The 14,360-nt window shown below is 41.9% G+C and overlaps 1 protein-coding gene across 2 annotated transcripts in view; it reads right to left on the reverse strand.

Moving 5' to 3' along the window:
* Positions 1 to 451: 451 nt before the first annotated feature.
* The window catches only part of LOC139001790 (selection and upkeep of intraepithelial T-cells protein 1-like), a 77,389-nt gene continuing 63,480 nt past the window's right edge, over positions 452 to 14,360 (reverse strand). For both annotated transcript variants that reach the window (XM_070403328.1, XM_070403329.1), the window contains one exon: positions 452 to 967. In XM_070403328.1, the coding sequence (XP_070259429.1) occupies positions 837 to 967 (131 nt within the window). In that variant the 3' untranslated portion in view covers positions 452 to 836. The remainder of the gene's footprint in view (positions 968 to 14,360) is intronic.

Consider the following 14,360-nt stretch of genomic DNA (forward strand, 5'->3'; position numbering starts at 1 on the left):
CTGTAAAGACCCATATCTCTTGCTTAGAGAGATTTGTATGCCTGTCTACATCTAATTCTTGCCAAATTATTAGCTTTTGATTACCACTCTGATGTTAAGTTTCCTCCTTTATTTCAAAGAATTGCATCTATGTCTGCTATACAATTACAATTATTTCTTAAATTTAATATTCTTAAGTGTTTTATTTTTGATGTTGTTATTAGTGCTTTTGGATGTATTTTGATGAATGTGAGTGCTGTTGGAGGAAGGAGTGTTTCATATTGCAAGATATAGAAGTGTGCATTTCTATTTTAGTAGTTTAAAAAAATTATATTGAAAATGCAATGAATGCTCATACAAGTCAAATAATACACATTGATAAAAAAACAAAAACTTATTTTCATTTTTTCTCCTCTCAGTTCTATTCAGATAACAAAGTTAAAGATAAGTTTTAAATTATCTTCCCATTTATTGTATATGTACATATACATATCTATACATGTATGTACCATAAAGAATATTTTATTTTTATATGAACATGTTGTCACATCATAAGCATTTCATACTTTATTTTGTTTAATTAACATAAATGACATTTATCATAGAACAAATGAACCATAAGGTGTTAAAGAAATGAAATTTTATTTAAAGTAGTCCCAAGCAATGTGAGAATCTGGCTGATACCTAGAATTCAACAAAGAATATAAAAGTAGACTATCTCTGAAATGCCACTCAGTTTGATGTTTTTATCTGTATTTGTAATTATCTAAGGGAAGGAATCGCATAACATTGATAAACAAATCAGAGGACTTTAAAATAAGACAGATACAACTCCTCATCCCCCCAGAGTACCCACATTATCTGTTTAGGAAAAGTTTCTTTATCCAAAAATGTGGTAATAAAATTAAGATGTTTGTAGTAAACATGCTTATAAATGTTTCTGGTAATATACGCATCATGGAAACCTTTGTCATTGAGAACTGGGAACCTGAAAGAAAGAGAAAGGAGATATAACAATTAGGAATCTAGGGTTTGTTAAAAAGGACATGTTGGCCCTTGCCGGCTTGGCTCAGTGGATAGAGCCTCAGCCTGCGGACTGAGGGGTCCCAGGTTCTACTTTGTCCAAGGGCTAAAGCCGGGGTTGTGGGCTCAACCCCCAGTAGAGGATGTGCAGGAGGCAGCCGATCAAATGATTCTCTCTCATCATTGATGTTTCTATTTCTCTCTCCTCCCTTCCTCTCTGAAATCAATAAAGAAATATACATATATATCGAAGGGTCATTTTGTGGAGGTAGGGTTGCCCTCATATCTTTAAATTCTTGTTGACCTTTGGTTTTAGTTTTATATGGGGTATTTAGAAGTTAGAATCAGTTTTGAGGAAAGGCAAGACACAGAAATATATGGCAAAGTTTAGTATTGAGTGATTTTCTTTAGTAAACTTAATATATGGCTGGGATTAGACATCATTCCCTGTACAGAGATATATTGAAAGATGTAGGGCAAATCCCAGCAGTAGCTTTAATCATTTTAAGACTGCTAAGAGAACAGAACGCCATTCGAGTCCAGCAATAACACAGAGAATAAGGACTTCAAAAATCAAGTATTCTAGCTGAAGAGAGAAATTTCTTTAATTTATTTTATCCTTTAATTTGGCTGTCAAATATTTGCTTAAATACTTCCAAGAATGGTAAACTCATTACCATCTTGAGTCAGATTGATTTCTGACCAAAGAACTCTGAGTGTTAGAATTGTATTTCTAGTGTGTGTTAAAGTCTGCATCCATGTAAAGTGTTAAATTATTTGGCTTCCAAACAAGTAAAAGTTTATAATTTTGGAGGAAAAAAAACAGACAACTTTTTGAGCAGAGAACTTACTCAAAAGACAGTTCCCCACATCCTTCAGCCAAGTTTCATTAGTAGTTTGGGAACTCATATATTACATTTTTATTAGAGCATGTCTAGGATATAAATCAGTGCAAGGCATGAGGTGACTGTTAGCATAAGAGTTTAGTGTATATTAATGGTAAAATACGTGATTTTCATGTTTTTTAACTTTTGCACTAAAAGGATATTTTTGTACAGAGATTCCTAATAAAGTCAGAACACTTATTCTGACTAGTCATGTGAGGGGATAGCTTTAATTGATAAAAGAGTTTCAGAATTAGTATAGTAATTGAGTGAGAAAGTCCAGAACCCAAAACAAGCTCTTAATACAATCTAGAAGAAACCTGGTAGAAGTTTCCATTCAGAGGGAGAATCACATGGTAGGATGTGGGGAAAATAGCTTTCTGAAACAGTGTAAGCAAAAATATTCACTGAAATCTAGTCATGGACTTTTCTTTCTATACCGTCATAAAGTCGTAGCCTTGTTGATGCTTAATTTGATTCAAGATCAAGGAGACCATTTCCTTAAACATGGTAACATAAATTCTTTCAGGTTATGATGTAATCATTTATATTTAACCTAGTAGAGGCCTGATACATGAAATTCATGCAAGAGTAGGCCTTCCTTTCCCTGGCTATCAGCACCAAATTCCCTCTGGCACCCAGAACCCAGGCTTCCCTTGCAGCCCCAGCTTCATCTGGAAGGTTGACCGGAAGGATGTCTGGTCTAATTAGCATATTATGTCTTTATTATTTATAGATAGACTAGAGGCCGGTGCACAAAAATTTGTGCACTCGGCGGGGGGGTGTGGCGGGGGGGTTGCTCAGCCTGGCCTGTGCCCTCTCACAGTTTGGGACCCCTCGGGGGATGACCACCTGCTGGCTTAGGCCTGCTCCCTGGGGGATTGGGCCTAAGCTGGCAATCAGACATCCCTCTGGCAGCCTGGCAGCCCTCGGGGGATGTCCACTTGCCAGCAGGGAGCAGACCTAAGCTGCAGTTGGACATCCTTAGCGCTACTGAGGAGGCAGGAGAGGCTCCCACCACCACTGTACTGGTAGGCATTAGCCTGGCTTGTGGCTGAGCAGAGCTCCCCCATGTGTGAGTGCACTGACCACCAGAGGGCAGCTCCTGCATTGAGCGTCTGTCCCCTGGTGGTCAATGTGTGTCATAGTGACCAGTCATTCCCAGTCTTTCTGCTGTTATGGTCAGTTTGCATATTACCCTTTTACTATATAGGATAGAGGCCTGGTACACGGGTGGGGGCCTGCTGGTTTGCCCTGAAGGGTGTCCTGGATCAGGGTGGGGGTCCCGCTTGGGTGTCTGGCCAGCCTGGGTGAGGGGCTGATGGCTGTTTGCAGCTGGTCACACCCCCTGCAGGGGGGGGGGGTCCCCACTGGGGTGTCTGATCAGCCTGGATGAGGGGCTGATGGTTGTTTTCAGGCTGGCCACACCCCCTTTAGGATCGAGGTCCCCACTGGGGTGCCTGGCCAGTCTGGTTGATGGACTGAGGGCCTTTTTCAGACTGGCCGGCCACTGAAGCTCCAGCCTCTCCTTTTTTTCTTTTTTCTTTTTTTATTCTGGGATTTATTTATCTTCTATAATTGAAACTTTGTTGCTGTCATTGGAGCTGAGAGCCGGCTCCTAGTTGCTCCAGCTCTGAGGCCATGGCCTGCTGAAAGCAGGTATCTGGGGTTTGTTTAGCTTCTATAACTGAAACTTTGTTGCTTTCGGAGCTCAGAGCCAGGCCACGGCAGGCAGGGAACCTTGGCTTCCTCCATCACTGGAACAAGCAAGCCTCCTGCTAGCTTCAGCTGTGTGGCTGCCGGCCGCCATCTTGGTTGGGTTAATTTGCATATCGCACTGATTAGCCAATGGGACGCATATTGAAGGTATGGTCAATTACCATGTTTGTCTGTTATTAGATAGGAGGATATATATTTTTAAAGAAGGCATCACCTGGTGCAAAATCCTAGTTGGAACTTATTTCTTTGCAATGTATTGAATGTTATTCCATTATTTTCAAGCTTTTATATATCTACTAGAGGCCTGGTGCATGAAATTCATGCACAGAAGCGGGGTGTCCCTCAGCCCAGCCCGAACCCTCTACAATCTGGGACCCCTTGGGGGAAGTCTGACTGCCAGTGTAGGCTGATCCTGGGGATTCTCCTGGGGATCGGGCCTAAACAGGCAGTCGGACATCCCTCTCACAATCCAGAACGACTAGCTCCCAACCGCTCACCTGCCTGTCTACCTGATTGCCGCTAACTGCTTTTGCCTGCCAGCCTGATCACCCCCTAACCACTCCCCTGTTGGCCTGACTGATGCCTAACTGCTCCACTGCTAGCCTGCTCACCCCCAACTGCCCTCTGCTGTAGGCCTGGCCCCCCCTAACTGCCCTCCCTGACAACCTGGTAGTCCCCAACTGCCCTCCCTCCCCTCCAGTCACTCCTAATTGCCCTTCCCTGCCAACCTGGTAGCGCCCAACTGCCCTCTCCTGCCGGCCCTCTTGTGGTGGCTATCTTGTGATGACATGGCCGCACCCATCTTGTGACCACATGGGGGCAGCCATCTTGTGTAAGGGCATGATGGTCAATCTGCATATTACTTCTTTATTATATAGGATTGAAAAGTCAGCTGTTGTGTTGAGGGCAATGTGCCTTTTAATCTCAGACATCTTTAAAAATGTTTGTTTTAGTTTGGTTTTTAATAGTCTTGCTATAATTTTTCTGCTATGGTTAAATTTGTATTTACCCTGCTTGAGATTCATGAATCTCCTTGAATGCATGAATTTAAAGAAATTATAGTCATCAGTTTTTCAAATATTTCTTTTAAACTATTCTTCCTTCTATATGTGAGATTCTAGTTACATGTATACTAGATTCTTCTATTGTGTTTCTTATCTCCTAAGCTTTTCTTTCTGTACTCTTTCTGTTTGGATATTTATAACATGTGTCTCAGTTCACTAATCCTGTGTCCCTGTCTGTATAAATTGCCACTGTACTCATTAGAGTTTTTTTCAGAAATTAAATTTGCCCTAAAATTTTCAAGTATTAACATTTTACAGATTCTCCTTCCATGATAAAGTTATCTGTCTCTTCCTCTGTGTGCTTAAACAATTAATTACAGTTATTTTAAACTATCAGCTAATTTCACACACTCAATCAGCTGTGGGTCTGGTTCTACTGGCAATTGTTTTCTCTTGGTTTTTGTTCAGGTTGTTCTGTCTCTTCTCCTACTCAGTAGGTTTGGTTTAAGCACATATGGTAACTTTATAATACATTGACTTAGCCAGGATTAACTGTATTTTCCTGAATTCCCTATCTTTTATGTTTACAGTTAGTGTAGGTCACAAGGGAGATTCTTGGGGGGTGTTGTGTGAAAGAGAAACAGCATCCATTTTATAGCTTTCACACATTGTTTCTGATCTGATTCATCTCATCAGTGTGAAGAAGTAGCAAGGCCTGTAATTGCTGTACCTCCTACTGCATCCTCCTTCAACTTCTTTGGACTATGAGTTGTGTGTGTATGTGTGTGTAGTTCTATAATAAAGGACCCTGAATTTTGTAAAACACTCTCCTCAATATTGGCAAGGGCAATAAGAATGTACATGAGTTTCAGTCCATCTATATGAGGTTCAAGCATCATTCATATGATTCTGTTTATGAATTTTCTTTAGTAACTGCCTGCCTGTGGACTTTAAGCTCTAGAATCAAACATGGAGACAAGAGCCTTGTAGAGATTGCTTAACCAGCTCCCACACATGGTATAAGCCAAATCCCTTTAAGAACTGATCCTGTTTCCATGGTTAAACCATGACTGGTATAGATATTTTATGTAAAAATTTTATAGAGGCTCCAAATGATGTTAGTTCCTTCTGGAGAAGTGGACTCTTCTTTCCCATAGGATACAGAGTCATCAATGATCTCAGCTTATTCCAGTGAAGCTCTGGGTTCCATCACGGTAAAACTCAATCTACCTTTGGTTCATGGCCTTCTAGAATTTTCAGCTGAGAGCTTGTTGTGTTCCTTTGTGCCCTTCCCTCTCTCAGGTCATAAACTCTATTCTTTGACTCTGTGAATGGCAAAAGTTCTACCCTGAAATTCAGTGGTGAAATTCAGTAGGTATTTATTCTCTTAATCTATGTGGTCACATGATATTAAAAAATATACTTTGGTAAAAACGTCCATGTATTTGAAACTCCATCTCAGATTCTCTGAGACTCCTCAAGTAATCCATTCTTGGGAAAAAAGCCTTTGTGCTCAGCCACCTACATTTTCAAATTAAGCAAATTCCCCCAGATAAGAATGCTTGCAGAAGCCAGATTGCCTTTTGGGTGTTTCCCCCTCTTCATATCTTAGTTCCATTAGTACTTCTAGCTTTAGAATCCCCACATTTGTCTTCAAACTGATTATAACTGTACTAGAAGCCTGGTGCATGAAATTCGTGCACAGGAGGGGGGGGTCCCCTCAGCCCAGCCTGCATCCTCTCAAATCTGGGACCCCTCGAGGGGTGTCCGATTGCAGGTTTAGTCTTGGAATCGGGCCTAAACCTGCAGTCAGACATCCCTCTCACAATCCAGAACTGCTGGCTTCTATCTGCTCACCTGCCTGTCTGCCTGATCACTCCTAACTGGCCCCCCTGCCAGCTTGATCACCCTAACCATCTCTGCCTGCCTGCCTGGTAACCCCCAACTGCCCTCCTGCCAGCCTGGTTGCCGCCAACTGCCCCACCCCCACCAGCCTGGTCACCCCTCACCCCCCTCTACCAGCCTGGTCACCCCTAACTGCCCCCCATGCCAACCTGGTTGCCCCCAACTGCCTCCCCTGCTGGCCTGGTCACCCATCACTGCCCCTCTGCCGGACTGGTTGCCACCAACTGCACCTCCTTCCAGACTGGTCGCTCCTCACTGCCCACTCTGCTGGCCTGGTCGCCCCTCACTCCCCCCCCCCCGCCCCCGCCTGCCTGGTTGCCCCACATAGCAGGCTGATTATATCTGTATTCTATCTGGCTCTTATTGCTGTTCTTGGCATTATTGTTAGTCTGTTATTAGATATTCCATCTCACTCATAAGACTTTTAATCATTTTCAACTTTTGTGTATTGACATTATTTTTCAGATGGTGGACATTTTAAATTATTTTCTTTTTTTTAAGAAATGCACTTTTTCTTTTTTTTTTTTTTTTTTTTTTTAAATATATTTTATTGATTTTTTTACAGAGAGGAAGGGAGAGAGAGATAGTTAGAAACATCGATGAGAGAGAAACATCGACCAGCTGCCTCCTGCACATCTCCTACTGGGGATGTGCCCGCAACCCAGGTACATGCCCTTGACCGGAATCGAACCTGGGACCTTTCAGTCCGCAGGCCGACGCTCTATCCACTGAGCCAAACCGGTTTCGGCAAGAAATGCACTTTTTCTTAACATCAGCTTTTCCTGGCAGTAATATAGTTATACCAACTTGTTTTGGGTTGGATTTTTGTAATATATATTCCACCCCCTTAATTTGCCTATACTGTACATTGTATTTGCAGTACTTCTCTCATAAATAGTATATGGTTTTATTTTGTTTTTTATTTAGCCTAATAATATTTTTCTTTTAACTGTTGCTTTTGTCCATTTATAATTACTTAATAATATATTTGTTTTACTCTAAAATTATACTATTTCATGTGATATTTTTTTCTCTCTCCTTTCTCATTTCATTTGTATTGTTGGTAATTTTGTCATTTGATTTATCCTCTTTTAGCCTAGAGTTATACATTTTTTTCTATTCTTCTGGAGATGAATGGGAATATCTGTCTTTGAATGATCAAATTCTAAGTTAATATTAGTTAATATTAATATTAATTATATTCTCTTTACAAATATAACAAAATAATTTTAGAGTACTTTTACTCCACTCCTAACATATATATTTATGTTGCAACAAAACTTATTTCTTTGTATGTATTTATTTGTCTCTCTGTTTTTCTATCTCTATATGACTCTGCCTTTCTTCATCAATGTTTTTCTATCTATACATACACACATGCCCATGTATGTTTGTTTCCAAAAATTACTTAGATTTAATTTGTTCTTTTGACACAATTTATTCATTTATAAATCTCCAAGCTATCAACAGATAATTTTTATTTGTTATAAAACAACTTTTAATATCCCATGTATTGTGTGTTTGCTGGTGATTAACTATCTTAGTTTTTAAGGGTCTGAAATATCTTTATTTAATTTTCATTCCTGAAAGATATTTTTGCTTAAAATAAAATCCTTATTTGACAGTTATTTTCTTTCAAAATGTTCCATTCTATTTTGGCTTTTATTGCTTCAGTTCAGAAGTCATGGGAGAAGGGGGTCCTAATATAAGGTGACAGGAGGAGATTTGATTTTGACTGGTGGACACATGGTGCAGTACACAGATCTGTAACATAGAGACACACACCTAAAACCTATATGTTCATTTTGACCAATGTCACCACAATCAAGTTAATAAATAAATATGAAAAGTAATGTGTCAAACTATGTATTTTTTTCTTTATAGGTAATTTGCCATTTTTCACTAAAAGATTATTTCTTGCTTTTGGTACAGTTGTACTATGATACACAGAGGTGTAATATTCTTTGGTTTTACTTTGTTTAGTTTTCTTGAGCATTCTTTCATCTGTAGCTTGAAACACTTTATCAGTTTTAGAAAGTTTTTAGGTATTAGTTTAAATATTGCTTTTACTGTTTCCTTCTATGATTCTAATACATCTAAAAGTTTCTCATTGAATTAACCTTATTTCTTAGTTTTTATTATGTATTTTTAAAATCCTTTTATCTGGTGCCTCATACATGTTTTCTTATAATGTTCAATATATTTATTCTAATTTCAACAGTGTCAAAATCTGCTTTTTTTCAACTATATTACATTTTAAATTTCTAGAATATCTATGTAGTTGTATATTTAGTTCTTTTAGAATATTTGGTTATTTCTAATATTAATGTTTTCTTTTATCTTTTTTATTTTTATTTTTAAATATAGTTTATTGATTTTTTACAGAAAGGAAGGGAGAGAGATAGTTAGAAACATCGATGAGAGAGAAACATCGATCAGCTGCCCCCTGCACACCCCCCACTGGGGATGTGCCCACAATACATGCCCTTGACCAGAATCGAACCTGGGACCCTTCAGTCTGCAGGCTGATGCTCAATCCACTGAGCCAAAGTGGCTAGGGCTCTTTTATCTTTTTTAATATATTAAACTCTGTTATTTTAAAATCAATGTCATGTAACTCCATTATCTGCATTCTGTGGGTCTATTGCTATTGTCTATTGTTTCATTTATTTTCTTATTTTTTCATGTGGATGATTATATTTATTTGTGTGCTCGATAATTTACACAAAAACCATTAAAAGAATGTAGAAATAAGAATATTATTTTCCTTCACAATGTATTTACATTTGCTTCTGGAAGGGTAACAAAGGCAATAGAAATCTAAAATTACCTCAGTTAATTGTCATAAATACAGAATGGTATACATACATATTTATAATGTGTCATCATAATCACAATAAAATGTTTAGAAAAGTTGATAATGTGATCAATTAGTAATTTCCATAAAACTTGTATGTTCCTTGCTAATGCTTACACTATTTGGTGCACTCAACTTTTTACTCTTTAATGTATATATTGTAAAACCTAATATACAATGCATTTTACTTGTATGGTGTTATTGTTTGTTTTATATTTTTCTTCTATTAAAATGTAAATACCAAATTGCCAGAATTTTAAATCTCTTTTGTTTTCTGATGAATTCTAAGAACCTAGACAAGTTCCTGGCACTGGTAGACACTCAAGAACATTTATTGATTATATGTGTGAATAAATATTTACTTTCACTAGAAGTGAGCAAAAACATGAGATGGAGAAGGAGCATATTTATATATATGAGAGCCTAACTGATTAGAAAGACTAGAATGCCCAGAATGACCGGTCGCTATGACACACACTGACCACCAGGGGGCAGACGCTCAATGCAGGAGCTGCCTCCTGGTGGTCAATGCACTCCCACAGCCAACCTCCCCTGGCTGGCCAACCTCCCTTAGTCCCTCCCCCGCTGGCTGGCAGGCCCCGATCACCTGATCATGGCCAGGCGCCAGGCAGGGAAGGAACTGCGGGTGGGTGGCAGCAGACACAGCCCCTTTCCCAGGGGGCAGAGGGCCAGCTCCCTCAAACTTCTGTTCTCTGTCCCTCCCCACAGCTGGCAGGCCCTGATAGGCCTGCCACCCACCCACCATGGTGGCAGCGTGGCAGTGAGGGAAGGAGGAGGAGGGAGAGGCAGGGAACCATGCAGTGGCAGGGTGCCGATGATGGTGGTGTTGGCTTCCAGCATCTTCTTTTTACACCCAGCCCAGTGACTGTCATCTCCTCTCTGGCCCAGCCCTGATAGGCCTGGCCCTGATTGGCCCTGATTGCCAGCCAGGCCTAGGGACCCAAGCATGCATGAATTTTGTGCACCAGGCCTCTAGTATGTAGATATTATTGTAAATACTTCAATTGTTATTTTGGATGCAGGTTACCAGGTTAAAGATTATTAAAATGCATGGGCATTAAACAATGTTAATTGGATTTCATAAACCAAGACTTAAAATTAATTCATTCCTATATTGCAAGATTAAAAATCATGATGATGGGACTAATTTACAGAATACAGAGAAAATAAATGTAGAGGTGAGATAAAATAATTAATTAATTAATTTTATGTGAATATGGGATAGAACAGAGTCCAAAATGCAAATATTTGCCAAAGATATAAACTGTAATTAAGAAAATTTTATATTTAATCAGGACAATGACTGACCATATAAATGGATCCATAAGAATCTAAACTCTCTTCAGTGTGCAGATTAATTTGGAGATAGACAGAATGATTCTGGCCTAATTTCAAATAACTTCAATAACTGTGATATTATGAGAGAAATTTCAGTATAGTCATGGAGATATCTATAGAGTAGTCGTGAATATCAATGAAGCATGGCAGTCACTTAAGGATATTAAGGTAACAGTGTTTATTAAAATTTTTTCTTTAAACCCTCAGGTACATGAAAAATGGAAGACTGATCAACCCAACTGAAGGGGCTGCAAGAAAAAGAGTTATTCAGAGAACTGTTGTGAAGCAGTTAAGACATAACATAAACAGAGTAGTTAATAAAATATTGAGAATATAGATAAACTAGGGGCTTGGTGCACAAAATTCATGCATGGGGGGTGTCCCTCAGCCTGGCTTGCATCCTCTCCAATCTAGGACATCCCTCTCATAATCTGGGACTGCTGGCTCCCAACTGCTTGCCTGCCTGCCTGATTGGCCCTAACCACTTCTGCCTGCCAGCCTGATCGCTCCTTAACCACTCCCCTGCCGGCCTATTGATGCCTAACTGCTCCCCTGCTAACCTGATGACCCCTAACTGCCCTCTCCTGCTGTCCCAATTGCCCACAACTGCCCTCCCCTGCTAGCCTGGTTGCTCCCAACTGCCCTCCCCTGCTGGCCTGATCTCACACCCAACTGTCCTCCTCTGCAGTCCTGATCTAGCCCCCAACTTCCCTCCCCTGCAGGCCTGACCTCACCCCCAACTGCCCTCCCCTGCCAGCCTGATTGCCCCTAACTGCCATACCCTGTAGGCCTGGTCACCCCCAACTGCCCTGCCCTGCAGCCTGATGGCCCCCAAATGCCCTCCCCTGCTGACCTGGTTGCTCCCAACTGCCCTCCCTTGCTGGGCTGATCTTACACCCAACTGCCCTCCCCTGCTGGACTGATCTTACACCCAGCGCCCTCTGCTGCTGGCCTGATCACCCACAACTGCCCTCCCCTGCTGGCCCGATCACCCCCAACTTCCCAACTGCCCTCCACTGCCAGCCTTATCACCCCCAACTGTCCTCCCCTGCCAGCCTGATGGCCTCCAACTGCCCTCCCCTGCCAACCTGGTCACTCCCAATTGCCCTCCCCTGCAGGTTTAATCTCTCCCCCAACTGCCCTCCCCTGCTGGCCTGATCACCCTCAACTGCCCTGCCCTGCAAACTTGATCTTGCCCCCAACTGCCCTCCCCTGCCAGCCTGATGGCCCCCAACTGCCCTCCCCTGCCAGCCTGGTCTCTCCCAACTGCCTTCCCCTGCTGGCCTGATAACCCCCAAGTGCCCTCCCCTGTCAGCCTGATAGCTCACAACTGTCCTCCCCTGCAGGCCTGTTCGCCCTCAACTGCCCTCCCATGCTGGCCCGATGACCCACAACTGCCCTTTCCTGCTGGCCATCTTGTGGTGGCCGTCTTGTGGAGATCATCTTGTGGCGACCATCTTGTGGTGGCCATCTTGTGACAACGTCATGCAACGCCACCTAGGCTTTTATTATATAGGATTTATCTTTGGAATTGGTCTAGCAGTGTATAAATGAGGTATTTGAGATTAGATGTCCGTAAGGGTTTATATAAGCAGATATCAAGAAAAACACAAATGCTCTGTGATCTTAGCCAATCAGAAAGTTTTCAAAGAATCATCCCAATATTCCACAGCTTGGTAAAGGATTAGTAACCTAATAATTGGGATATGAGGATAGTATAAGGTATGTTGTTATAAGGTAACTCTGATAGATATTTTATTTCTTTACTAGAGGCCCAGTGCATGAAATCGAGTGTGGGCAGGGTCCCTAGGCCTAGCCTGCAATCAGGGCCATCTTCTGCCTGCTCACCAGTCCCCTGTCTCTCCCCGCCAACATCCACCCCAGTTCCCCATGGTTCCTTGTTCAGCATGCAGCAATAAGAGCATGCAGGCCAGAGGGGGGGCGGCGGGGACTGAGAGGTAGTCAATGCACCTCAAAGCAACTGATTGAGTGGTCATTCAGTCATTATGCCATTATGGTCGCTGGGCTTTTATTATATAGGATTCACATGACAGTCATACCTGAGGATGATGCCCAAACATGAAAAAAAATCTGAGGCACATGGCCTGCCTTGTTTCAATCTAAATGTTGGAGGAAATGTTATCTCATGCCTCATTACAGCAGCTTTTCATTATGCACTAGCAATGGGCCTTTTGAGTATTGGACTTACAGTTACAAAGCATATATTAAGAATTTAACCTAAAAACAAAGGAAGAATTTTTTTTAATTTCAGTCAATTGAGGCCACTTGGATCTCTTTAATATAGGGAGAACATCTTCATGTGGTTCAACATATATCATTTGAGTTCCGTATAGGTTTAGGGGTATATCAACAGCCACATTGCGCTGGTCTCTAAGAAACCTATGTGTGCCTGCTTGCACACACACACACACACACACACACACACACACACCTGATATTTTTAAGAGAAAACTTAGGAAAGAATAATTAATCAAAAACAAGAGTGGGTATTCCAAGATTTCCTATCTAAATTCTACCATAGTACCAATTTATCTTTTCAGTAATATTGTGATAAAGTTCAAGAGAATTTGATAATTGGCCCAATATCTTCCTCAAGATCTTATGATTTTGTATTGAATGCGTACTTCTATTATTTAAATTCCGAAAGTGGTGAAAAACTCAAAAGTTTGAAAAACCTTTACTTTGATTATAGAATTATTAATTTAATTGCTTAATGAGTATTATTTAACAGTCAGAAGAAAAAAGCTATTTCTTCTTAAAGTATCATTATTAGAATAAATATCAGCAGCAGCAGTGACAGTCATGTCTTTCAATGGGGCTGAAAACAATGTCTATAGCATTTCTCCTAGGGACTTACATAAATGAAGAAAGTGAAGTCTAATATCCCTAAAATGTAGCTGTAGTTCTGAAGCTGATAAGGTATTATAACTAGAGACCCGGTGCACAAAATTTGTGCATGGGGCGGGGAGGTCCCCTTAACCCAGCCTGCACACTCTCCAATCCAGGACCCCTCGGGGGATGTCTGACTTCTGGCTTAGGCCCGATCCATGGATCGGGCCTAAACAGGCAGTCGGACATGCCTCTCACAATCCAGGACCACTGGCTCCTAACTGCTCACCTGCCTGCCTGCCTGATCACCACTAATTAGCCCTCTTGACAGCCTGATCACCCCTAACTTCCCCCCCTGCCAGCCTGGTCACCCCCAACTGCTCCCCTCTGCCAGCCTGGTGGCCCCTTACTGCCCCCCTGCAACCAGCCTCGTCACCCCTTACCCCCCCCCCCCCTGCTGGGCTGGTCACCCCCAACTGCTCCCCTGCTGGCCTGGTCACCCCTCGCTGCCCCCCTCTGCTGGTATGGTCACCCCTCACTGCCCCCCCCCCGGCCTGGTTGCCACAAACTGCCACCCCTGTTGGACTGGTTGCCCCCTACTGCTCCCTCTGCCAGCCTAGTCACCCCACACAGCCTGCTGCTCAGTCGTTTGGTCATCCCTCACTACCCCTCTGCTGGCCTGGTTGATCCCTCACTAACTCCCCTGCTGGCCTGGTCGCCCCACGCAGCCTGTTCGGTCGTCCGTTCAGTTGTTTTGGATGTGACGGCCCCTGGTTCTTT

Source organism: Myotis yumanensis, unplaced genomic scaffold, assembly GCF_028538775.1.
Source record: "Myotis yumanensis isolate MYYU_CA2020_CCGP unplaced genomic scaffold, mMyoYum1.0.hap1 SCAF_2, whole genome shotgun sequence".
Taxonomy (NCBI): domain Eukaryota; kingdom Metazoa; phylum Chordata; class Mammalia; order Chiroptera; family Vespertilionidae; genus Myotis; species Myotis yumanensis.